Source organism: Phaethon aethereus (genome assembly GCF_964289735.1).
Source record: "Phaethon aethereus genome assembly, chromosome: 6".
In the NCBI taxonomy this organism is placed as follows: domain Eukaryota; kingdom Metazoa; phylum Chordata; class Aves; order Phaethontiformes; family Phaethontidae; genus Phaethon; species Phaethon aethereus.
The window spans coordinates 8,175,029-8,201,555 of record NC_138580.1 but is presented as its reverse complement, the minus strand read 5'-3'; the positions used below and the strand labels follow the sequence as shown (position 1 = coordinate 8,201,555).

General features: G+C 39.9%; 1 protein-coding gene across 1 annotated transcript in view; it reads left to right on the top strand.

Moving 5' to 3' along the window:
* Nucleotides 1-24,475, top strand: part of MGAT5 (alpha-1,6-mannosylglycoprotein 6-beta-N-acetylglucosaminyltransferase) — a gene marked incomplete at both ends in the record, with an annotated part of 79,067 nt that extends 54,592 nt beyond the window's left edge. Inside the window, 6 exons of the mRNA XM_082001398.1 lie at nucleotides 3,396-3,545; nucleotides 12,012-12,158; nucleotides 16,952-17,068; nucleotides 17,871-17,945; nucleotides 22,470-22,627; nucleotides 24,277-24,475. Coding sequence (XP_081857524.1) covers nucleotides 3,396-3,545; nucleotides 12,012-12,158; nucleotides 16,952-17,068; nucleotides 17,871-17,945; nucleotides 22,470-22,627; nucleotides 24,277-24,475 — 846 coding nt within the window. The remainder of the gene's footprint in view (nucleotides 1-3,395; nucleotides 3,546-12,011; nucleotides 12,159-16,951; nucleotides 17,069-17,870; nucleotides 17,946-22,469; nucleotides 22,628-24,276) is intronic.
* Between the last annotated feature and the right edge of the window lie 2,052 nt (nucleotides 24,476-26,527).

Below are 26,527 nucleotides of genomic sequence, written 5' to 3'. Positions count from 1 at the left end.
AGAAGATTATGAAAGCAGTAGCTTTTGACTCAAAGTGAATAAGGGAATAAAGGAGTGATTGTTTTGTAGATTGTGCTTTCTGAGGTTTTGGTTGGGCTTTTTTTGGTTTGTTCCCTTGAGAAAGAAAGACTTCTGATAAAATTAAGAACAATAGTTTTATGTACAGGGAACAAAGGGAAGATGCTGCTCTCTGTTCCAGTTGTTCTTTAAAAATTTCATTTGATTAAAAGAAAGTGTGTTGCATTTTGGGGGATGAAAGATTTTTCCCAGCTTGTGTGTGTTGTTTTTTCATGTTTTTACTGTTGTGATTTGAAAACTAATTCATAAAATTCTTACCTATTGATCCCTTTACTTAGGCCTACCTGTCTATAACTTTTCCTTTGTGAGGAAAAATAATTTCTGTAGGCTCTATAGCGTGGTCTACAGTAGTTACCCTATCTTGTGGAGGAGGAAACCATTTGAAAGTTCCTTATTTTTCTAAATATTATGTATAGAAGAATTGATGCTGTTTGGGATACTGAATGTTTTATCTGTGGTTTTAGACTCTGAATCAGGAAAGAAGTCAGTCATATGGTTAAGTAATGTTCCCAATTAAGTTTATGGGTAGTTAATTTAATGTTTTGTTTGCACTTGCAACAGATGCTTAAAATATGCTGATTTTATCACTGCTTTTGCTTTGTCTTCATAAATTGTATTGATTGGTTATATATTAATTTTAAATATAATTTTTATGTCTGCTTAGTTAATTTGAATTTATTAGTAATATTTATTACATGTTTTTGTAACTTTAAGGGTTTTAAGTAAGAACCCTCCCTCTTCCCCCCCCAAAATATTACTGCAAATACAGCATGGAAGCCTGTTCTTTTCATCCTATCTTAGTACATTAGTTTGGTTTTGTTTTTTTTTTTTAAATCCTATATTTGCTGTTTTGTACTCATCAAGTGCTGGTATTTATATAGAGAACAACACATGGATATAGTAGGAAAATTCACTTTGTTATTAACAAGATGATTTGGGGAATACTTTGGGCTAAATTCAAGGTCGATCATATGTATCAGAGTATTTCCAGCAGAATTTAAGCAACAAAGTTCACAGAGTCCCGGTAGGTTTTTATTGGCATCACATATAAGCAGGAGACGTGAAAATGTTCCGTTTCTTTCGGTCCATTTTACATTCATGTTTGAAAATGAGCTAATAAAGATAATAAGATGGCAACAAAGCCAATTCAGATCAAAGATTTATCTAGTCCAGTATTCTGATTCCCCAAAAATAGCCAAAACTTGGTGTGTAAGGAAGAATGTGAAATCAGCCACCAACGTCAAGTGGTTCATGGACTTCTTGGGCCAAAAGTTGTCTGTCTCTGTTCAATAATGATTCATGGGTTTTTCTTCCGTGATGTCTTTTTGAACCTGCAGAAAATCTTCAACAGTCCTACAGCCAATAATGCAGTTCCTCAGGAACCATTAGAAAGATTGTAAAGACTACATAATTTTAATGTCAAATATTTTATTTTAGAGTAGCTAAGTATTCTGTAACAGGTTTGTAAAATTGTACTTGAAATTGTTAAAATAAGTGCAATATTAGATAATCCTGGTTTTGTTCATTCTAGCTGCTTGCTTCTCATATATTTCTTGAGTTAGAGTGCATCCATGTCATCAGTTTGTGTGCTATGAGCCAATAAAAACTGAGGCATGTGCCTTAGTGTTCTTATTGTAGCAGATCATGTCAATCATACCTGTGCTTCATTGCCTTCTCTTCCCATTCAGAATGCTAAAGCCCAACTCATAGGCTCTGTACTAAAAGCCAGGCAGGCAGGATTAAGCTGTGCCTCTACCAACAGGCCACTGCTGCATTCTGGAAACAAGACCAGGCTACTCCGTTTATATTTCTCCTGTACATTTGGAAAGGAAAAGTTCTACAATGGACTTGCTCTTAGCAAAGTAGATGAGCTTCTGAACAGTTTCTAGTTATGCTGCTTTACTTCACAAATAATGGGAGGAACATGTCTTTCTGAGTAATGCAAATGTGAAGTAAAAGGAAAAAAAAATGGAGCAAGCCTTTAGTTTTTTAAATAATTTGTGTTCAGTTAACAATAACAGCAACCACATCAAACAAGAAAGCACATTTGTCTCCATTTGTTGACTGTTTTATACAATACTTAGCCCAGGACATTGTCTGACTGGTGCAACCTTGGAATAGCTACCAGAACAGGGCGATTTAATAACGTGGCAGACAATCTACTTCTTCACAAACAGTATCACCAGTAGAGCAAGCTGAAGCTAGAAGCCAGTTGTTACGTGACATTAAATACCCTATGTATTCGAATGTATACCAACGATTAATTTAGCAAGGAAGTTTTTTAAGAAGTGATAGTGTTCATTTACCTAGGCCTGATACCTCATTGCTCCTCCAAGATTTGAAAGGACAGGATTTTTACCAGTCTACTTGCCCTTTGAATGAACCTCAGTAAAATTGCTGGCCAGCTTTCACACAGGGCTGTGGATGAACAGTGTACAGAATTTACATGACAAAAATAGTGAGTGAAAGTAGACTTCTTAAAAGCTCTCTTGCTGCCAAGAAGTACAGAAACTTGTTGCCTGATTTTAGAGCTATTACTAAGACAATGTGCAAATATTGAGGGAAAGTCTCTCTGATCTGTGCTGCATACTGGCTGTAAATACAGTCTACAGCTAATTGCTTTTGGAATGCTAGTAGTCTTCAAAACTCAAAAAAACATATGGCACTGAAAATTAAAGTAATTCTTGTTTGCAAACTACAATGGTATACTTTTTTTGTTGTTGTTTAATGTAACACTAAAGCCATTACTCTTCTCTGGGTCTTTTCCAAAAGGCCTTTAAAACTTTAGGTAAATGGAATATTTGTAGGTATCTCATGGAACTCAGGTATTAGGTATTTAGATAAAGATGTGTATTCAATTATTCAGTTGGCAAGAGTGATTCTTACTAAGGTGAGATTCACCGTTTTCTTCACGAAGAAGATAAACAGTAACTAATTATTTTGCATCTCTGACAAAAACAGAGCAAAAATTTGGTATTTCAAAATCAGTTTTTTAGTATTTTTAGGCCAAGTCTTGTTTAGGCATGCTGAGATTACAGCTATCTGTTGGTGACCTGTTTTTTGTCCAGTTAGAAACTAACAGGACCTTGGTATTGATTTATTTGTACCTATATTATGAATTTTAAAAGCTGCCGTTTTCTTCCAACCTAGTAAAAAGCAAAACTAATAATGTAATGAAAGATCAAATATTATAGAAATCACATAAGAATGAGTGAACTTTCTGGCTTATATGGTATGGGAGATAAAAAACAGCTCTGATTTAACACTACTGCTTGAAATGTGTAAAGACTGAAAATGTTTTATTGTTGCTATTACAGGATAAGAAGGCTTATCTGGACATCATCCACACCTATATGGAAGTCCATGGAACTGTTCATGGGACAAGCACTATTTATATTCCCGGCTATGTAAAAAACCATGGTATACTCAGTGGGCGGGATTTGCAGTTTCTACTGAGAGAAACCAAAGTAAGTTGGCCAAGAGGGAGTAGTGGCAAAAATAGCTACAGACAGACAGTATCTGAAGTGCATGCATTTCACCTCCTACGAATGAGCTCCTAAGTTAAAAGCATTGGAAAAATTAATGACCAAATGTAAAGGAGTTTAAGTTGTCTTCTGTGTGCTAAGAATACCGTTTTCAGCATGTCCATGTTTTGTGGATTGACAAGCTAATATTAGAAAATTGGGATGATAACCTACAGTCACAAACATGCTTAACAACCAGCTTGAGAAACATGACTAAACGCATTTTTCATTTTCTTAAATGTGATATTCAGCTCAAGGAGATTATCACCTGCGAATGTGCTTTGGTTTACATCCCTGATGTGAAAGTTAGGTAATAGCTGAAAGCTGTAGAGTAGGCATGCTTGCTCTGCCCTACCTATGACTTTAATCTAGAATGACCTCACTCTCTGGGGGAGAAAAGAAGAAAGGGAAGCAATTCATTCGCCATTCAGTTCCTTCCTCTGCTTCAGTTGTGCGGAGAGAGCTAAGGAGTGTGCTTTTTGTGGTGTGCTTTGCCTGTGCCCATAGTAAGCAAACTCAAGATAAGGGAGACTATATACGTTGAAATAAATAAACTTTTGTCCCCATGGTTACAATGCTTTGTGGAGTTTTCTGTGCCATTCCCATAATCTTTGTGGCACTTCACAACATTAAAACACTTTAGCAGATTACATTTAATAGGACGTTTAACGTTCAGTTGGCGAAAGAAGTGGTTTGTGTGTTTAAAATTAGCAAAATGTGTGGAACTGCACCACTTACTCCCCATTGTTGATAGTTTCTTGCTGTGCACTTCTACAGAAGAATCTGTTAAAAAAAAAAAAAAAGAACAAGCACCTCCCAGTCTTCCCACACAACTGCAGAGATCTCCTTTTTGAAATATTTGGGAACATGATGGTAATTTGACATCTCTGTGTGACAGCTGTTGGCAAATTACGGCTTTTTAAAGGCAACCACTGTGTGTATGTACTTGATGCATACAGATACACATAATGTTGCAGATTAAAAAGTCAACATTTACTTTCGTCATAGATAATACTGAGATTACACAGCTTTTGCCTGTGTGGAGTATGAAATCACTGTGTTAATCATAGTGCTAACGTGGGAAGAATATTGACATTGTAATAACCCCAAGCACAAACAGTGGCTTTTTTTCTGGAAAAAAAAGTGTTCTATTAAGTGGAATAGTAAAATAAGCTAATGGATTTCCTATAGAATTAATGAAGTCCTTCTATTTTGCGAACTCTAATTTGAATAAGTCTTCCTCTAATTCTTTATCAGCCATCCTACAGGTATTAAACTAAAAGGCTTTATTTTCAATATTAAGTAGATAGATCATCTAGTTATTGGTTATAGTTGCTGTGCTCTAGGATGCAATGTAAGGACACATTCAATTTAGGACAAATTCAATTTGATACATACATACTTATTCTGCAGCTCAGCACAGTGCAGTTACATGGGTTTTGTGACGCAGGAAGTAGCCAGACTAGTTTCACTCAGTTTTTGACTAGTAATTGCAATATCAGATGGAAGATACTATCTTGTCATTGTGAAGTACTGCTGAGATCAATAAGTTGCTTATTTTTCACAAATTGTATTTTTGTGAAAAGCATTGGTCTACGCAGTACTGTTTTCAGAGTCCTACAAGCATTCTACATTTTAACGATTTTTCTATACTATTGTTATGCATTGTTGTTTTGTGTTCTGGGTTTTTTTTAATTCCTAACATCGGGGGAAATCCATTCAGAATTTGCTGCATTTCTTAGTAGATGGCACTGAGAAACACATCAGTGTGTTTCAGAATCCTGTATCAGGAAGCTAGTGTTTTTATTACATTATCTTTTTGATACAATCTTTCTTAATAAACTCTTTTTTTTTAAAGTCTGCAAACAGTATTTTCATATGGCTTTTCTGAACTTTTGTTAGCAGATGTGCAAATGACAAAAGCTGTTTTAAGGAAATTATTTATTTATTTATGATGCAGCCAGGCTAGCAAAACTTTGACCTGATGATGAACAGTTAAGTCCATCTGCTTCTCCTTATACATATTATTGTCAGCCAAATGGGAGTGCAATGTATTTCTAATGTTACAACAAAATGAAATGAAATATGGCTTACTGCATCATGAATTTCAGTTATTATTCCTCTCTAATACTTACTTGCTCCAATATATCTAGTTTAACAGAAAAAGTAAAACAGCAGCATTGTGAGATTGAAAGTGGAAACTGAGATTTACCATCTATTTTGTTCGGTCTTTTTCAGTTGGAGGTGGATTTTTGGGTTGTTTTTTGGGTTGCCTTTTTTTTGCTAGATGATGTTTTGTATCTCGTAGGTACACTGGCTGTTCTGCCTTAGCATATGGTTGCCTCTCAGCGTTGATCAACAGGCATAGTGGCTCTGAGTCTTCTTGTATGTTCGCAGTTTCAGATTTTGATATCTTTTAAGAGACAGTACTTTAACATAGCTTAGCACAAAACACCACTCACCTGTCTCTGCTGGCCATCTGCTGCGTGTGTGGGTCAATTGTGCTTATATCAAATCGATCATGGATTGAATTGCTAAAGTAAGTGCAGGTTTTCCACAAAAATCAAGCTGACTTGAATGGGAGCTTTGTGCCCTGAGGAGCCTAGTGTATGTATGCACATGCATCCGGTGATGTTCAAGGACACTTTTTAATCATAATCACTTCAATTGCTAGGCAACGTGACCAGAGCCCCATAATGAATTTAGTTATGGGCTTTGTCACTAGACAGTCAGTGTGCTGAGAGTATAATCACAGCCGCAACTCGGGCATGGTAACATCTGTAGGTACAATGCTGACTGCAACCACCTAGGCCTGCTCTCTGCTGTCTCCAAGCAACAAACTTTGTCTCTAAGCTTCCAGAAACTTTCAGATTTTTCTTTTTCTAAACATACGTTTTCAGACCCAAGGGGAAGGATTGTCTTTCAGTGCTTGTGATTTCAACATTGTGTTAGCAAGTTCTTGTTAGGTCAGATGACAAATGATCTAGTTTTCAGAAAGTCAGAGCTAAATAATAATTTAACGTACCACACAGTTCAGTGTACTCAGAAGCATCAGTTTATGTTGCCCTTCAACAGCAAAATACCAATAGGTGATGGCTCAGTCACGATTCTTGATGAGAGCTTTGCATTCCCAAAATGTGTTTGGTCTCTCTGCTGTAGCTAGTATAGGACACAGTTATTCTCAAAAGCACGCAGCTGCCGTTTCATTCTAGTGTGTATGATAAAGCAACGCATTTCAGAACAAGTGTGTTTTCCAAGCAGGAGAGGGCTGTTTGAGATTCATCATGGCTAGTTCAGCTGTGTAGTGCATGAAAACGAGACATGTCAACAGTTCCTAATGAGAAGATGTAAAGCCATTCATCACGTCAGAGGAAAATAGGGTAGGCGAGCTGGCAGCCTTCCTGCCAACTTACGTGGCTTCTTGCCAAGTGGGCAGCTGGAGGAGTTGGACCAGACTCTCTTGAAAGAACCAATACTGAATTCTTGAGAAATATTCCTCCTTTCAAGAAAGTTTCAGAAGCAGCTTTTTACTTTGAGCCATTGTGAATTTTTGAGGGAACCCAAATTCTTTCACGAAGTGGAATTTACAGTTTCTGAATGGTGATTAATAAAAGTAGGAGCAACAACCTGTTTAGGCAGTTTGACAAAAATCCCATTGCAGTGTTGGATAAGCGGAAATAGGAAAACAAACTTTTTTTTTCATATTGCCTTTTTTGAAGTAATATATTTTTTTACTTCTGCATGCTTCACAAAATCAGCTGAAAAGACATTTTACTAGTGATTCTATTCTAAAGTTGCTTCAATCACGAAAGGATTGACTTTTCTAGAAAGTATTTTATTTTAATGAGAAAAATGTATCGATAGTTAACAACAGCCTTTGCTACACTTCTCTTTCTGTAGTTCAGAAGAAAATATATAAGTTCGGTAAGGAGGCATACAAAAGTGATGATAAACCTACCAACCCAACAGAATAAATTAGAAAAAGTGCAGTAATGTTAGAAAGGGGAGAGGAGAAGAGAAACACTCTTGTGTATGGAACTATGGCACTTAGTCTCTGGAATATGAAATTTTTCTCTTAAATATTCAGCTAGTGAGAATTACAGTCAGTGAAGTAAAATATTCACTCCTTATTTTATACTTTTGGCTATAATGTAGAAAGTCTGTTTGTTCAAGTACTCAATAATAGTCTGATGTGGTGCTGTAAACTTAGTGTCAGCTAAAAGTCAGTGGTTTCCAAAAAAAACCCCAAACCCCACTGTTTGTTCATGGGGCTGGTTGTGAAGCACTTTTCACGTCAGAGAAGTTTCCACTTAGCTACTACACCATGAAAGGACTGCCTACATTACAATCAGAAATGTGTCTTGGCTGATCTGATGCTGGGTGGCCAACTCAAAAGCCTGAAACTCCAAACCGGGGGTTCAGTTCACTGCAAAGGCAAGAAGGTTCCTGAGGAGCCTTAAGACAAGAGAAAATGGCCTCGCAACAAGAGTTGCGCCAGGGGAGGTTTAGACTGGGTATTAGGAAAAATTTCTTTACTGAAAGAGTGGTCAGACATTGGCACAGGCTGCCCAGGGAGGTGGTGGAGTCGCCATCACTGGAAGTGTTCAAAAAATGTGTAGACGTGGCAATTTGGGACATGGTTTAGTGGGCATGGTGGTGGTGGGTTGACGGTTGGACTTGATGGTTCCTTGACTTAAAGGTCTTTTCTAATCTTAATGATTCTATGATTCTTACAGAAACCAAAGTATTCCTGCTTAAGGGTTTCAACACCTGCTTGACTCAAGTTGAGCAAGTGAGAATGCAGATACAAATCCCCTTTTTCGATTCAGAGGCACACCTGGGTAGCAGAACTTGCAAACATGGAAATGGCTTAAAAAAAAACCCAGCACCGCTGTTACATGATCATTTTACATTTGTATTTATTTGCCGTTATCTCCCTTAGATATACTTTCATACAGTAACTCCTCCTGGCCATCACCTCATTTTATGGGGCGATAGCATTCAGAGCCTACTGTGGCGTGTCCTCACTTAAAGCACTGCAAGAAAAATAATGGTTCTGGCTTTCAAAAACATTTGAAAGGTGAGAAAAATGCGCAAATACAGACGATGAAACGTTTTCAAGCACTAATCAACCAGTAAAGCATAAAGGAATTCTACTCTGCATAGCAATTCTGCTGCAGCTAACAAAGCAAGATCAGAGCTAATGCTTTTGAACCGTGTGCACCCACAGTCACGTTACCAACATTGTCAAATTTGGAGTTTTGCATTATAGATCTTCAGCCATAGGGTGAAGGTGCCTCTCCATGGTGGATTGTGTTACCAGACGTAGCGTCCGGTAAGAGAGTACCCTAAAAGTCGTAATCAGCACCTTATGTGGTGGAGGCAACAGTGTACATTTATATCACAAAGTAGTGTTTTAAATATTTACCTCAACTGTACTCAGGATGGACACTTGCTTCACCGGTACCTGAAAATTGTTGTCTGTTATTTCTACTTCCCCCCGCCTCTCCTTCTTTTTCAATTAGTGACTTCCAGCATTTATTACATACTTTTAGGAGGTACCTTGACAGATTGTTTTAGCCTTTTTGGAAATAACAAGCTGCGTGTAATTCAAAGGATTAGCAAATTAGAGCATCATAAGAATGAGTTACAGAAATGACCTGTGTCCTCTAATGCTTGCTTTTTGAATCATAATGAATGTGACTTTCTCGAGGCAATTAAGATATTCCTCAGTTTTGCTCTTTATCCCGTACAAAAATAGGAGCTCCCTAGCCAAGGAATGTTAGTAAAGGGCAATTTTCACAAGCAGGGTCTAGATTCAGTTTGAGCATTTCAGCTGATCTGATGAAGATGATGTGATCGAGAGTGGTAGAAGATTTTAGAGGGTTGAAAGAAGGAGCTGGGGGGGCTGCGGGCAGCTGTGAGGCAGGCTGCAAGCTCAGGCCAGCAGGCAGCACACACACATGCACCGCTCTAGCAATCAGACACATCCTTCCTTCTTTCTTCAAAGGCATGGTGCTGCTTAGAGGTAAGGTTGGAAAATGGATGTGAAACAGGTGGTAAGCTATTTATTATAGATTAAGTGTTGACAGTGTGCTCTGTGCTGTCAAAACATAAAAAACATGTTTCTTTCCCCATGGAGCTTCCTCCTAAATAAATGGACCAGTCAGACGCAGAACTGTTCAGCAGTGCACAGCAGCAGTTTATTAAAAAAGGGAAAAACGAAGCAAACAAACCAGCATTCTCTACATAACAAACAAACACAGGATCATGAGAGAATTGATACCTCAGATGGTTTTAATTGCAGGTTCTCAGCTGGTTTTCTGCCTGAACTAAGGAGTAGTTTAAATAAATAACATTATTTGTGCAGGTTGCATGAAATGGTTTCATGGCTGTAATTCATTATTTTCAAGAGATTACCTTTCTTTAAAGTAAGCCTCTCTTGAGATGAAATTTAGTATGTATTTTTTCTGACTAAAAGATAATGTATCTTACACTGTGTATAAAAAACAAATTTAGATAATCTAGCTTTAGTGGAGATAGTCTTCCAGATATCTTTTTTATCAGCCACTGGAGAGTTTCCTGTAAGATTTAAATCTGCGAGATAGCTGAGAAACTTTTTGCAAGTAGGCGACTTTTTTAACCAGAAAATTGAAAACTGAAATAACAATATTCAGCTCCATGCAGTGAAAATTGTATGTCCTCAACTATGCTGAGAAGCGTTAACTTTCTTTTTAAAATGAGCCAACTCAGAATTTGTGCTGTTGTTGCCATGGGTCGGAGAGGATTGATGCTTGCAACGCCTGCGCATGACAGTACTGACTGCAGGTTTATGCATCAATGTTAAGATCAGCTCCTAGAAAGGGCCTTCAGTTTTGAATCTTCTGTTACTAGGATTCACTTCCATGTTGCAGAAAATTTAATGCAGAATAGTATAATTTGACCTCTTTGAATACGTGCATCCTGAATACATGATCCTAATAGTTATGAAGACTGCTCTTTATTTTCTTGAAAACAGCAGTAGCTGCTGTCAACACACTGCATCCAGCTCTGGAGCCCTCAGCACAGGAGAGACATGGACCTGTTGGAGCGGGTCCAGAGGAGGCCACCAAAATGATCAGAGGGCTGGAACAGCTCTGCTGTGAGGACAGGCTGGGAGAGTTGGGCTTGTTCAGCCTGGAGAAGCTCCAGGGAGACCTTACTGCAGCCTTCCAGGGCTTAAAGGGGGCCTATAGGAAAGATGGGGACAGACTTTTTAGCAGGGACTGTAGCGACAACACAAGGGGTAATGCTTTTAAACTGAGAGAGGGCAGATTTAGACTATATAGAAGGAAGCAATTTTTCACAATGAGGGAGGTGCAACACTGGCACAGGTTGCCCAGAGAGGTGGGAAATGCCCTGGAAACATCCCAGGTCAGGCTGGACGGGGCTCTGAGCAACCTGCTCTAAGTTGAAGATGTCCCTGCTCACTGCAGGGGGTTGGACTAGGTGGTCTTTAAAGTTCCCTTCCAACCCAAAGGTTCTATGATTCTATATATATACATGTTAAGTCATTCCGCAGTGCTGAGCAATTGCTGTTACGAATCAGGGCTTGTAATTCTCCCATTATACACAGACTTTCAAATAAAGACGGAGAATCCTATATTTAATTCAGGGCTTTTAATTATGTTGGACCAGGAAAGGGGTCAAGATCCAAGGAAAAGCCAGACAACTCTGAAAAAATATTAAGTTTCTTTACGTTGGAGAAAAGCATTGCCTTTTCTAGAGCACCTGTAATCTCAGCTGATGTAAGAATAGCTTTGTGATGCATTTTTCCTCCTTCAATTTACCTTGGAGGCATTAAACCCTCTTAATCCTGTGCAAGCTCTTGCTGCCTAGGTACAGCGTCTTCAGCTGATGTTTGCTGCCATCTACTGTTTTAATTAGAAGACTTAATCACTTTGCCAGGAGCATGTTCATATTGGGAAAACGGGCAGGTCAGTTGATGTGGGAGAGAGGGGGGAAAACAGTAGTGTAGCTGTTCTCTGAGGTTGCTGCAGTAAAACCTCTACCTACAAGAGAGCCGCAGCAGTTTCATTTCAACATCAATCAAACCACCAAATAACTTCCCCCCCACTCCCCCCCCACCCCCAAAAAAAATAACTGAAAGGGTCTGTTGTTGCCTCAGCTCTGTGAAAAAACACCTCAGCTCATTACAGAAGATTATTGTCAAATGTGTTTTACAGGACATTCTGTTACTGCTTGGGTAGGAGCGGGTGAGCTGCTGAATTTATCCCATTTTCTTCTTAACATTACATTTTTTTAGACTGGTACATTTAGAATGCATTATTGTTTATTTTAAGTTAGCTCTTAGCTTTCGGTTTTTGTAAAGAACAAGAATGAAGGTAGTCCTTGTTTTCTATTTTTCAGCTGTTCGTTGGCCTCGGATTTCCATATGAAGGGCCAGCTCCTTTAGAGGCTATTGCTAACGGATGTGCTTTTCTAAATTTAAGATTTAACCCACCAAAAAGTAGCAAAAACACAGAATTTTTCAAAGGCAAACCTACACTCCGAGAGGTAAGCTTTATCAATCTTGGTAATTTCTTTACTGAAAATGATTGTGGATTTCTTCTTAGCAACATAATATAGGAAAAATTGTATAAATTGTTCACAGTTTACTGCAAAAAGTGTGAAACTGTCATTTTCTTTAGCCACTGATGGGATTATCAGTCCTTATTTTTATAGGATAATCAAAATGTTTCATTAAAATACTGTTATGCTTTACCTCTAGATTTGCCTATATGTACCTTCTGCTAATTCTTATTGATAAATCATAGACTGAAGTTTCACTTGAAAACCTGATGTTCTGTCCAGGAACAGATCATGTCATCTAATATACGATGTGTCATTTGAAAGTGGTTTTATTTTGTTGAAGAAACAAACAGTACTATGTGCCATGCAGGAAGTAAATAGATGTTAAAGTAAATTATAAAAATGCCATTTGTGGGTGGTTGTGTGTGTTTTGGTGGTGGTTTTTTTCTTCCTCCAGAAAAGACCTGCACAAAGCACTGTTGATCTTAGGTATTAATGGTCACAGGCCACCGTGTTTGTGGTTAAACACTGAAGACATTTGGAAAACTGACTCTTTAAGAGAACAGGAAAACAAAACCTCAAGCTCTTAAAACAGCCAGCGTGTTTTGACTCTAGTAAGAGGAAAATGAGGCTAAGTAAACTAAGTCCCTCATCCTGGCACTGACTTTGGAATATTTTTCTTCTTCGGTGTAGGTAAAATTCAGCCTATACCATTTGCAAGCGTTTAAGAGTCATGTAGCCATTTCTGACATTAGCACTTTTGCCCGTAACCATGGCTTGGTCATATGTGTGTCTATGTATTTTCTTTACATACTTACCTGAAGGGAAAGCTCTCTGGTAACACTCAGATGATGAGAACCTTGCACAGTCATATTTCCCAGTTCAAGTTACACTTGGGCTATATAAATTGTGTACTGAGCAGCACCAGCTAGTTGATGAGCAAAGAACAGTTTCCCACTTTAAACCGGGAACATAAATTCCTTATGATTTTTATTATCCAGGACTGTAATGGCCTTTCAGCTTGTTGTACGTTCAGTAGGTACAGGACATGAGTTCAAACTCATGCCTTCTCACAGCCTGCATTGCTAACAAAGGAGATAGCAATATTGAAAAAAAAGTCTGTTTAAACTTTCTCGTTGGGCTTGGCACCTTTCAAAGTTTCTCTCGGTGGCACACTCGACTATTTGTCTCGTTTACAGTGGTTCTGTGCCGAGACAATATAACTGGTCAGGCTCAGTAAATCATCTGGACCCATCTAACTCTTTAGTAGGCACTTTAGTGCTTGGAATCCACGCTAAATCCTGCTGGCATGTGTCAGCACTGTCAGAAATGCTGTGCACCTGACTGGCACAGAAAAATAATCCCTGTTGACTGCTTTAGTACAAAATAATATAATGAATATTCATCATTAATACTGCCACATTCACGTGCTCTGCTGACCTATCTTAAGAGTAACCTTTTCTCTAACTGGTTTTCACAACTGCATTTAGATCCGATTGCCAGTAATCCATGTGCTGGTTCTTTGGGGTTAAGAAAGTCCTTAAATCCTTCTTTCAGTTTTTTTAAGCGTTAAAGGAGAACAAAAAAAGCTTGTGTAGTTCTGTAAATCAATTATCCATAGACCAATTCGAAGGTAAAGTCTGTGTTTGGTACTTCTGTAAAGTAACCATTGCAAGTCACTATTTCCCTCTCGTTCTAGGTAGAATTTATTGGGGGGGGAGTTAGCTGTTTCCCCTCTACCCCCAAGATGGGGTCTCATAGTGAAGACTCTACAAAAACTGGAAATTACAATTTTCATTTTAGATCAGCAGTTGTTTTGTCCTGGGACATGATTTTGCTAGGGGGAAAGAGGCAGGAAAAAAAGATTAAAACATCACCTTCAAGCAGCTTGTTTCATACCAGCATTTGTACCAATATTTCTCCTCCATTCTGCCCAACCCCTTCCCCTGAAGGAAAATGTTGTATGCTAAATCTAGTTGATGTAGCATATCTTTATATCATATAAAATTTTTAATTTTCTGCTTTTAGGAAGGAAAAAAAAAAAGACCTGAAATTAGAAATTAATTCCAAATCTAAGAATTCTTATATATTTCAATGATAGACAGAGGGGGTCTCTCCTGAATATATAAAACATTAAGCCTCAGCTAATTAAAGCATTTCAGTATTAGGAAATAGCCTTAATATTTTTTAAGAGTACAGATGTAGAATAACTGGTGCAATAAAAATATGTTGCTAGTTACTCTTAAAACAGCTACTGGTCTGAGTTTCATTGTTCGTCTTCCAGATCAGATCTGGCTTTAATATTGCCATCTGTCTATCTGAGATGGTAGAGAAAGAGTAGTCTAAGGCATAATTCCTAAAGCTTTGTGGAATTTAAAACACTGTTTTATGTTCATGTTTTTAAAGGTGCAGTAGAAGGTTTCTTGTTTTTACTGAAAGCAATAGGAATGTAGCTTCTGCCACCTAAAGTCCAGAAATAAGTGCCCTGGGAACTCAGTCTTGTTAACCCGTATTTCTAAGTACATACAGTTTTAACGGCAGTAGAAATACTACTGAAAAAAGGTTAGAATATATCAATCTTCGAGAAAGACTGAACTTTTTGGAGGAATTTCAAATATGCCAAAGGGAGCACAGCGCAGCGGGCAGCAAGCGAACGTAGGCAGCCGGGAGAGCTGGCTGCGTGCAGGAGCACCCCGAGTTACTGGCCCAGCAGCCGCAGCCTTCCAGCCAGCCCGTGAGCCCTCACCACCACGCTGCCCTGCAGCCGAAGGTGGGAGCCTGCACAGAGTCCCCTGGAGCACTGGTCTCAGAGCACAGATTTATGCTAGCAGATCCCATGTGTAACCATAAGACTGCTTCTCTGGCCCACAAGTAAAATGCAATAAGCAAAAAAAATTTTTAAGTAGTTTCTTGCATTCATTTGAGGAAGAGAGCAAGTATGGTGTATGCCCAGTGCAGGAGAAGGTTCTTTGCAACAGACACTTCAGTTTCCTACTTCAGATCTTTTGCACCAACTAGATTTTTCTAAAAAAAAGTCATAGAGAGTCAGCTGTGTAATAATTACAGAATCACAGAATCACTAGGTTGGAAAGGACCTTCAAGATCATCAAGTCCAACCATTAATCCAGCGCCACTATGTCCCCTAAACCATGTCCTGAAGCGCCACATCCACACGTTTTTTGAACACTTCCAGAGATGGCGACTCCACCACCTCCCTGGGCAGCCTGTTCCAATGCTTGACCACTCTCTCAGTGAAGAAATTTTTTCTAATATCCAATCTAAACCTCCCCTGGCACAACTTGAGGCCATTTCCTCTTGTCCTGTCGCTAGTTACTTGGGAAAAGAGGCCAACACCCTCGTCGCCACAACCCCCTTTCAGGTAGTTGTAGAGAGCGATAAGGTCTCCTCTCAGCCTCCTCTTCTCCAGACTGAACAACCCCAGTTCCCTCAGCCGCTCCTCATAAGACTTGTGCTCCAGACCCCTCACCAGCTTCGTTGCCCTTCTCTGGACACGCTCCAGCACCTCAATGTCCTTCTTGTAATGAGAGGCCCAAAACTGAACGCAGGATTTGAGGTGCGGCCTCACCAGTGCCGAGTACAGGGGCACGATCACTTCCCTACTCCTGCTGGCCACGCTATTCCTGATACAGGCCAGGACGCTGTTGGCCTTCTTGGCCACCTGGGCACACTGCCGGCTCATGTTCAGCCGGCTGTCAACCAGCACCCCCAGGTCCCTTTCCGCAGGGCTGCTCTCCAGCCACTCCTCCCCAAGCCTGTAGCGTTGCATGGGGTTGTTGTGGCCAAAGTGCAGGACCCGGCACTTGGCCTTGTTAAACCTCATACAGTTGACCTCTGCCCATCGATCCAGCCTGTCCAGATCCCTCAGCATAATTGTCTATGAATAAACCATCTGGGGGGGTGGGGAGGCTGTATTTATTTAAAAAGCAATTTTCTTCTGAGGCCATTTTGAAACGCTTCCCTCTCTTCTGCAACTTTTGCTTCCTCTCCATGTCTTCATTTGCAGGTTCCTCTCACTCCTGTGCAACAAATTTTAGTCAAATAGTCATAAATTTTACTTCTAGTGCTGTCCTGCTAGTTCTGAAAGTAATCTTTAATATAACATTCCTTAGTTATCTACTTGGCTATTTACTGAACGTGGTTTTGGACAAAGGGGTGAGCAAAATACCAGTTTACACTCCTACTGAGGTCAAATCACTCTTGTGCTATCAGCAGCAAGAGTCAAAATTTCTCCAAGTGATAGAAATGTTTCTTTATTCACTACTACTCACTGGCGCTTGGAAATGTTTGAAATTTGAACAGGGGCGAGGATGTTGTCTGAAGGTGAGACAGGGCGAGGATGACATCTCCTGCAGGCAGTCATGCAGGTCTGACCAGGACTGGTAGCAATTACGGGTTGTGAAAACACAGGGCTGCTCTGTGAAAGAGCTGTGGGGAAACAGGGTCACGTTGTAAAAGTAATTTCAGAAAGCATCCAATCTTCTATGATGTGGGTCATGAGGATCAAAGCCACAAATGAGAGGTGCACAAATGTTACTTGTGATCTGTATTATTATCTGATTTTCAGTTTTCCAACTAACTTCACTCTGTAAACACAGAAAATCTGAAAGATAACTCAGAAGGGATGACGCTGACTGTTAGATTCTAGCTGAATTCTTGCGTTACCTTAGTGCATTTCATCAAAAAAATCCTCTGGAAAGAATGAGAGGGAAGGATATCTCGAGACATTAATTTTTACCAATATAATTTCTTCCTTTCAGTTGACATCTCAGCATCCCTATGCTGAAGTTTACATTGGGAAGCCCCATGTCTGGACTGTAGACATCAGTGACCTTTCTGAAGTTGAAAAGGCTGTGAAATCAATTTTGAATCAAAAGGTGAGAAATGTATCCTCAGTTTTTCATCAACACTTGAGGACGTATTATGTAGTGCTTCCTAATGTTAGTCTAATTAAAGCAGAGTGGTAGAATATTGGGGACAAAAGTTGGTTTTACATATCTGTGGTATCTGATTATCATGTTTTAGTACTGAATATGTCAGGTTTTTACCTGAAAAAAATGGGCGTGAGTGAATTTGTATAGAAATGTGAATTTCCTATGTCAGTTATAAAGCAATCTGTATTTTCTGCGCATTCAGTGAGGAAGTTTGCTTGTTGATTCTTAGAGGACTGCGTGCTGTCCAAATGCACGCTCAACTCTTGCCTGATTCTGTAGCCTTGACATAACCGCCACTGAAGTGCTTGTGCGCTTACAGTGTGGAATTGTAATGAGGGCACTTCAAGGAAAAAAAAGTTTGAAGTAATTTTCAAAGGTATCACATTCTTTTTTGTCATAATGTTTTCCTTTTCACTTCAACTTCAGAACTGAAACTTAGTTAAAACAGGAGCTCTGGAATCTCATAGGGTCTCAGGCTAGCTTTGTATCTGTTACTTTGCAGTATACCCTGAGTTTCCTTAAAGATAATCACTGAGCAACTTTTATCGATGTTACAAAGGAGCAAAAATCACCTTAAACTGCTGATGGTTTTGTGAAATTGTGATTTGTTAATGAGTTTATTTGTATTTATTGTGCTACTTGAGCTGTAATGTAGTATTGGGAATGCAAGCTGCTACCACACAGCACACCACAAAGTTCATTTAAACAAAAGCCCCTCTAACCTTAGCACACTATGTTTCCACAGATTGACCCTTATTTGCCCTATGAATTTACATGTGAGGGAATGCTTCAGAGGATGAATGCATTTATTGAAAGACAGGTATGAACTTTTATTGTGGATGCATCTTTTACTTTATGATGGAAAAAGAGGTCTGTCTCTATTTTAAAGCTTCTCAACGTTGTTGCCGTTCAAGTAGAAATAGTAGCTGTGTGCAGTCTTTGTCTGGGCAGTGGTGACGTTCCCTTGGGAGGTCCACGTGGACTCAGAGATTCACTTCTGTGGAACTGGCCATATGGGGTTTGGGAGACTTCTTCCAGATACGGCACCAGTGGGATTTTTCATGTGTAAAGAGACTGACTAGAAATTAAGACAAAGCGCAGGCTACCAGAATATTCGTTCTGCTTCTCAGTTTGCCACTGGGTTCTGATTCATCTGTGAGTGTCTGATTTACCATATGTCTTTGCAGAAATGCATATAGTTGTCTGAATTGCAGGAGTTATAGGAGCTTTTAATTTTTTTTAATTTATTGGTTGATTATTTTATTGACTGATTGATTCATTGATTTACAAAGAACCTTCCTTTTTCTGATGTTATATCAAAGCAGAAAGGCTAAGTAGTTTTTCAGTGTATATGTGACTTCTTTAACTGTGTATACACAAAAAAATCTTCAGATCGTGAAGTATCATGTAAATATAGAGATACTTTTGTGGTAGAATTGCACTTACGCTAAAGCCTCTGGGCAAATTTTTCAAGTATTTTGTTTCAATCGATAAAGCTTTAAATGGCTGGGAAACCACTTACTTAAAGGACTTGTGGTCCCCATGCATTATTGAGAGCAGCAGAAGATAGTAAGCTGGAGTAATAAACTGCAGATATTTACATGGGAACCTGGTTTCTAGAAACTGTACGTTTGCTTGGACTTCTGCCCAAGGCCAGGTCTGTCGCAACAGCCAGCTCTGCCTTTTGTTCTGGCTGCTGCAGAAGAGAGATAGGAATAACCTGTATCTCTCTTATGCCAATTAACTTCCAGAATTTCTTTCAAAAGCACTGCACGTGCTCCTGTACCTGTATTTCTGAAAGAGGACAGTATTACAGACAGTCATAAAGAATAACATAGCCTCAGATCAGCAGCGTAGTTAACATAACATAGCTATTTCCAGTTTCCTGCCAATGAACATTTTATGCTTTTTGCTGCTGTATTGATGACATCGCCTGTAAAAGTATCTCTGCTTCTTTTGTTTCTAAGCTACCTGAGTTAGCTATAATTGAGAGGTTTTGTCAATACAGGAAGAAATGGAGCTCAGTGTAAACGAGCAAGAGAGACAATCTAGAGATAGCATCTGTGGGGCAAAACTGCCTCTCCTCTCTGGACTTCCCCCAAGGGCTAAGCCCTGGCCTCTACTGCGTGCTTCTCAAAAAGAAATACAGCATTGTAATTTTGTTCATTGCTTTGACTATTGTCAAAAGCTATTATTGTTTCACAGCCCCCAGGATGCTCAAGCATCATTATTAGCTGCATGTGCTTAGCACCGTGCCTGATTAACATGTCAGATGAAGCAAAAATAAAGGTTGAGACCTTAATGTTGAAGAGTTTATGGTGGGAAGCAGGCAGAACAAGGAAAGCAGCACAAGCTTGGAACAGGAACAAAGACGCATGGAACTGATCTGGTTCAGAGGTTGTGGGGTGCTTTAACCATGAGAGTGTGGTCTTCAGGGGATGTTTGAATGTGAAGAGGATGAGGCGAGATACACTCACACACGTGTCACCCTATGGGACAGTGAAACTGTAGGATTTAAAGGAGTTGTCCGGAGTTCCCCTTTTGGTGCCTTGGCTGAAGATCAGAAGGGAGGACAGTGTTCACAAGAAAGGTTTAGTGAATTCCCCAAATCTTTAGATCCAGCAACTGGGCTGAAGGTTTTCAGGGTCTAAAGTTAGAGAACTGCTCTGAGCTGTGGTGTCACATTTAGCAGTGCCACCTTCAGCTGGATTAAAACAGCTTTCGCTCCAAGGTGCTCCTTCCTGCCAGTGCACTGCCCCTGCCAGCAGCCCAGCACGGCTGTTAGGTGTGTCTGTGCCATCTGATGGATCCGTCCCTTGGTCCTGTTTGCTCTGTGGCTGCAGAAACAGTTGTGTCAGCTCTGCAAAGCGGCAGCGTAGGGTGAGACCCAAAGGGTGGGACTGCTTAAATTGGCATTGCCATCAAAGGAGCAGCCAGGCAATTGCAGCCGAAGCAGCTGCAGGATTCCCTGTTGCAAACTTGTGAGCTGTTGAATGAGGCAGGCTGGGCTGATGGAACAGACATGCTGACTTTGAAAGATGTGGTCAAGCAGAGTACTTGGTAACCTGGCAGAAAATGTTTTTGGCAGGGCTTTACTAGGTTAGCAAACTGGCTTGGGTCAGCTGAGCACCAGGGCTTGGCGAAGGGAGTGGAGTGAGGACGTTCATCCAAGCCAGAGGGAGGAGGACACCTCCTTTGACGGCAGGGCTAAGCCTGTCTCGCCTTGAAATTCTGATATAGGTAAAACAAACATGGACGCAGTCTCTGGTGAAGTTTAACCTTCTGTTTTACATAACATCTTTTCTTTATTTTACCCTTATGCATGTAGGGTTGTGGGGCAAGATAGGCTGGGGTGAAGATACCAAATTTAGGTTGATAGGAAACTAACCAGAGACAGCAAACTGAAACACAGCCCTGTGTGCTGGTACCTGCAAATCGATTGGTCCATAGACCAATTTGAAGATAAAGTCTGTGTTTAGTACTTTTGTAAAGTAACTATTGTGAGTCACTATTTCTCTCTTGTTCTAGGTAGAATTTATTGTTCTAGACAGAATTTCACTGTCTTTGAAAAATTTTGTCATCTGCCTGCACTAGCCACGAATTCAATCCAATATTACAGTATTATATTGTATATATTACATTAGTATATATTACAGTATTCAGTAGTATATATTACAGTACTGGATTGGATTTTGTACCTGTATAGATTTCCCCCTGCATCTGGTATTTTAAATATTGATTTATAACAAGACAGAATAAGCAGGGCGCCTAAGTCCAAAGAGCAAAATAACCTTTTTGAGACAACCCTGTTAAAAAGTACTTCCAACCATCTATTCTTAACCTGGCTTTTCAGATGCTGTTAAGATCATTCTGCCATAAATATGCTCTAAAGTTACTCAGTTTTTTCAAACATGGCACAAGGGAATGGCTTAGAGCAGCATCAAGAGAAGTTCCCAATGGGCATTGTGAAAAAGTTCTTCATGGAGAGGGTGGTCAAGCACTGGAACAAGCTCCCCAGGAAAGTGGTCACGGCCCCAAGCCTGTCAGGGTTCAAGAAGCGTTTGGACAGCACTCTTAAATATATGGTTTAGCTCTCAGATTGCCCTGTGTGTAGTCAGGAGTTGGACTCTCTGATCTTCCCGGGTCCCTTCCAACCCAGGGTATTCTGTGATTCATGATTGTTTAATATTAAATTTATGGTTAGACCTGGGAGAATGAAAGGTCTTTCTGCAGAGGAAATCTAAACAGAGAAACAAACCACCAAACTGATATTGAGAACTGGTAAATTATTTGGGGCCTTAGCTCCATTAAAATTTCAAGTAGTTCAGCCTTCCTAAGCTTTGAGTCACAGTTTGAGACCTATTCATACAAGTATTAGTTTTGTCAGGAGGAAGTAAACCCTGATGGACTGGGCCCAAATTTTTTTATCACCTTTTGATGAGATTTGCCAAATGTTAAAATAATGGTTGAGTATCATGGAATGTTATATAAAGCCAGAGATTAAAATTTTCTCTTTGCTTTCTCTCATTTTAAATGTCAAGACCATAAGAACTTGTCCTTGAATGGGTTTTGCTGCAGGTGTGTTCAGATATTGTTTCTTCCTTCCCTCTTTCCACTGTGGTGACACTTGACTGCATGCATTATTAATAGCCAGGTTTTTTCAGTGTTGGGAGAGCACTCTTAATAGCAGTTCAAGAAGAGCGAACAAAGTCTTTGAATTCTGGTTGCTTTATAGAAATCTTCATTCTATGAGTTCAGCTCACTCCATAGCACTGCGAGTCCCCTGAGCCTTTCCAGATGGCTCCCCACCTGGGCCACTTGAGACATTTCTTGCCTGTAGGCAAGGCAGGGTAACTGGCCTCTGGAATTCTTCTCCTACCAGAACTTCCTCCTGATATTTGTGCTGTTACAAAAATAACTCTGCTAGCACCGAGTTAGTGAAACAGGAGTCACCGAGAAATCCAGAATGGGTTGGGTATGTGAAAGTAAAAGGATCATCTAGAGTTGCTTTATGATAAATTAAATCATAGAATCATAGAATACTTTTGGTTGGAAGGGACCTTTAAAGGTCACCTATTCCAACCCCCAAGTAAGGTAAAGGTAGGGGAGAAGCTTCTTTGGGAAGAACGATACTACCACATTTCAAGTAGCAATCAAAGGTGATAATTCCCTCGTGCTAAAGAAAACCGTTACTTTTAAATGTGCTTAAATTATTGATTTTAATACAACTGAAATGAGCTGCAAAATGAGGGTTTGGGTGATAATAACCACTTGTTTTACTAATGGGAAAAATTGCTGTCAAGGGACTGAATGCATCATAATAGAATATGATCTGTCACTGCAGGATTTCTGTCACGGGCAGGTGATGTGGCCCCCATTAAGTGCCCTTCAAGTAAAAATTGCTGAGCCTGGAAAATCCTGTAAACAAGTTTGTCAGGAAAGCCAGCTCATCTGTGAGCCTTCCTTCTTCCAGCATCTTAACAAGGACAAAGCTCTGCTTAGGTAAGTACTTAAGAGCACGTACATATTATTTGGTCACTTTCTGTTGCACTGGTTTTTGCCACAGGTGAAGTTTAGTGTACGCATCCTGTGAGAGGGAGGGTGGGGAGGGAAGCACTGTCTGTTTAGCAGCAGCAAGCTGTGAGGTTAGCTGTCAGTCCTTCGTAGCACTGGATGGTAGAAGTTACTGCTGTGCTGAGAGCACCGCTCCACGGAGCATGTGTTTTTGCAGTGAGTACAGCACCAGGGCCAAAGATGTACATCCCTCCCTCCCTTGTGTGCGCACCCCGCAGTGCCCTGCGATACTGGCTTGCTTGCACTGAGCAGAGACGCTTGTGCCCCAGGGATCGCGGGTACCGGGACTGTAATTGTGTTTGGATGGACCTTTGCAGCCCTGGCTGGGCAGGTGCACTAGTCCCTAGCCTTGGCCAAATCCTTCCCAGGGCTAGTGAACTTGCGTGGCTCCCAACGCTAATCCTAGCCGTGCTCAGTCAGCTGGGTCAGAATCGAAATGCAGTTTAGTGCAGTGAATAGAACTCTCTGCACATTGTGTGATTTCTGTCAGTTGTTCACACTTAAAAGCTGTTATTTTTATTTGTTGGCCTCACTCTTTGGTCACGATTAACATCCGTATTGAAACATCTATGCTCATTGGCAATTACCAATTACTGTTTCTGCAAACCTTTTGTCGGTATTGTCCTAGGTAAGGAAGTGTAAACCCTGGTACATTAGAGGTATTAGTACCAATTTATAAAGCTTAGCAGCTATGCATTAAGGAAATTAATGTTGCTTTCAGGTGCTGCCTCTTTGGGAATATGTCTGTGCTCCTTTCAGAATGAAAACAAAGCACTCTAAGCAACAAACGGCTGCTGGGGAATCTGCTTTCTAGGTTTTCTATCTCCACTTTTTGCTAAATTAAATTGTAGAAGTTGTAATTTCCAAGGGAGTTCAGAAGCAGCTTATGTAAAAGCTTTGTCAAGCTTCTTCTCTGGCTGTCTAGACAAAATAATAATTATGTGGGGGGAAAAAAAAATCTGTTAAATGCTGAAAACTACCAATGTTTCCAGACTAAGTGAAAAACAAGCCTCTGCTGGAAGTGCTACCCTCATGCTTAAGCTTTGTGGTGAGAAAATGGCAACTCAAATTTTTCTTTTTTCAGCCAGCTAGTGCTAGCTGGTTTCTCAGGGCAGTGGCTCCTGCTCTGACCACGTCCTCATGGTTTGGCTGACCGCCCCTCAAGCTACCCAGGGCTGCCTGGCACGGTGTGGTTTGCCTGGCAGAGACCCCTGCTGAAATCAATGAGAATATCTCCTGATTTTAGATTTTTTGCTTTTGTCTTACTAGAAATCCATGGTATATTTAAATATTACGCTTTGGGGAGCAGTCAAAAGCATATTTTTTTTCCTTTTCAACTTCTTTCATTAATCTTCAGGAAATGAAGTAAAGCTGAAAAAGGCTGTACTGCCCTCTGCAGAGAGAATCTGCGCAGGCGAAAAGAAATGAGAGTCGTGTTCTGGAAATCTGCAATTCTAAATGTACTTGATTTAGGATGTAATATAACATTTTATTTTATTTTTAGCGAGAAAAGATGAAAACTGTACTGAAGTCCTGCAAACTCCACTGTGATTTAGATCATGTGCTTTGCTTTTTAGGCATAATATCGAATGTCTCACCATGGAGTCTGCAAATGATATTCTGGTCCCCTCTTTCGATGGAAGAAGGAAGCACTGTGTTTTCCAAGGTGACCTCTTATTGTTCAGCTGTGCCGGATCCCACCCAACCCACAGAAGGATCTGCCCCTGCAGAGACTATATCAAGGGGCAGGTTGCGCTTTGTAAAGACTGCCTATAGCAGCAGCAGAGCTTCTTTTGAGTTGAGGACAAAATGTAAGTAGTTTTGAGAGGAGCTACTTATTACTTCCTGCACTTTTGTCCAGGTTTTCCGCTGCAGGCAGAGCTACCATTGCTGGGCAGAATTATCTACTAAGAGAGGAGGGATTCATAATAAACAGCTAACTGATCTTTTTTCCTATAAGAACATTTGCTGTGTAACTCTTCAGATTCCTTCATCTATTTGTGAAGAGAAATGAGTTTCGTGTTCTACAGTGATTTGAAGATGACTGGACAGAACAGTTTGTAGAAAATTCCCAGACCCATCAAACTTCTTTTTTTGTTGTTTGAGTGAAGTGTTTTCTATTTTTTTAATGAGTTAGGACATACGCCGTCACAGTTAGCTAAAGGATCTCAACTTCATTCCAGTAGAAAATTGAAAATAGTGTGCTTGGGGGGCAGGAGGAGGGGAGGACTGACATTTTATTCTAGGTGCACTGTTTTGGGTACTGCTTTAGCTTGAATGACTCTAAAGTGGTTTCCTTCACGAGAACTCGGAATCACAAGATAGCTCTGTACCCTGTTATTGGGTTATCTGGGCCCAGTTCTTTTTTGTTCTTTTTTTTCTTTTTTTATTTTAAATCTTTGTGTGCAACAAGGTATCGCCTGCATCACAGCTGCTGCATCAGAGCAGTCTAAACAGAGAGTGTCATGAATGAGTAAATAGGCAGTTGCCAGCATGTGGCACATCATCTTGCTGACTCGACAGCCGGCTGGGGTTGTGGCATTCTTCAGTGTGGAAAAGCTACAAAAACATACTGCCGTTTTCAGAATGGACTTGTTACAGTTTACTGGTCCCATTTCCAGAGTAATCCTTGGAATTTGCCCATGCTTCTGTTGTAGTCTGTCTACTAGAAATACTGTGTGAAGCAAAAAGTATTCAGCATCCTTGGAGCAATATTATCGTTAGAGCCTCAGTTTGCTACGGCTTCCAGTAGTTAAAGTGTTGCTGAATGACGTAGAAAGGTTAAACTAAGCTAACTATAATTATTGTATGGTAGAAATGTAAAATGTCTTCATAACTAGCTAGGTTTTTAAAGAGAAATTTTTTCTGAAGAACAAGTAAGAGGAGACAAACAACTGCTAAGAAAAGCATTGATCAATCTCATGGGTTCTTGGATTATTTGGGGTGGGGGGTTGCATTTTTTGGGTTGGGGGTTTTTTGTTTGTTTTTTTAGCAGGCACACCAGTTACAAATTTAAAATAAAATAATCCAGGAGTTTGCAAGTCATATCAAAGTTCACTTGTTTAGAGCAGCAAGTTAAATCTTCTAAACTACCTTCTTTTTATAGAGGTAATTTTTGTTATTTTAAGCAGAAGGTGGCATGCTTGACAGCACCATTTGTAGTCAGGAAATGATATGCTAAGATTAGTGAGAAACAAATCTGCAGTATATTTTGAAAGCAGTCACAGTCTGCAGATTTACAATTTAGACATGCTGTGATCGTACTGGGAAAAAAAACTCAAATCAACACGAAGAGTTTTTTCATAAAGATTAACAAACATTACCAGGTAATAATAAAAGCATAGATACTTTAAAATTTCCTTTCTTGGATATATCTGGTTGGTTCAGATTTTTCTTGTATTCATTATCTGTGTGTGAATATTGATGTATCTCTTGACCTACCAAAGACCAAGCAAGGGACATGCTATTTCATCATGGATAAATTCTCAAGACAAGAGAACAGAACAGTATATGTTTAAAGTTTCAATTTAAAAGTAGTGAATTCACCTGTTCAAGTTTTTTGTTTCCTGGCTCAGCACTCCTGATGGTGTTACCCTGTAACACTCCGTAACGTTGCTGTGGACTACACAGCAACTTAATCCTGAGAGATTACTGAGTATCCAGAAAGTGTATGTGGGAGCTGCTGAACAGCGGGGTCACCAGTAACTGGGTCATGATGATGATAAAATCTGCTGTATTGTAGAGTAATTTTCCAGAAACAGAACAGCTGGGTTCTGTAGCGGGAGGCAAACATTTTGAATGAAAAGAAAACAAACACAAACCAGTATG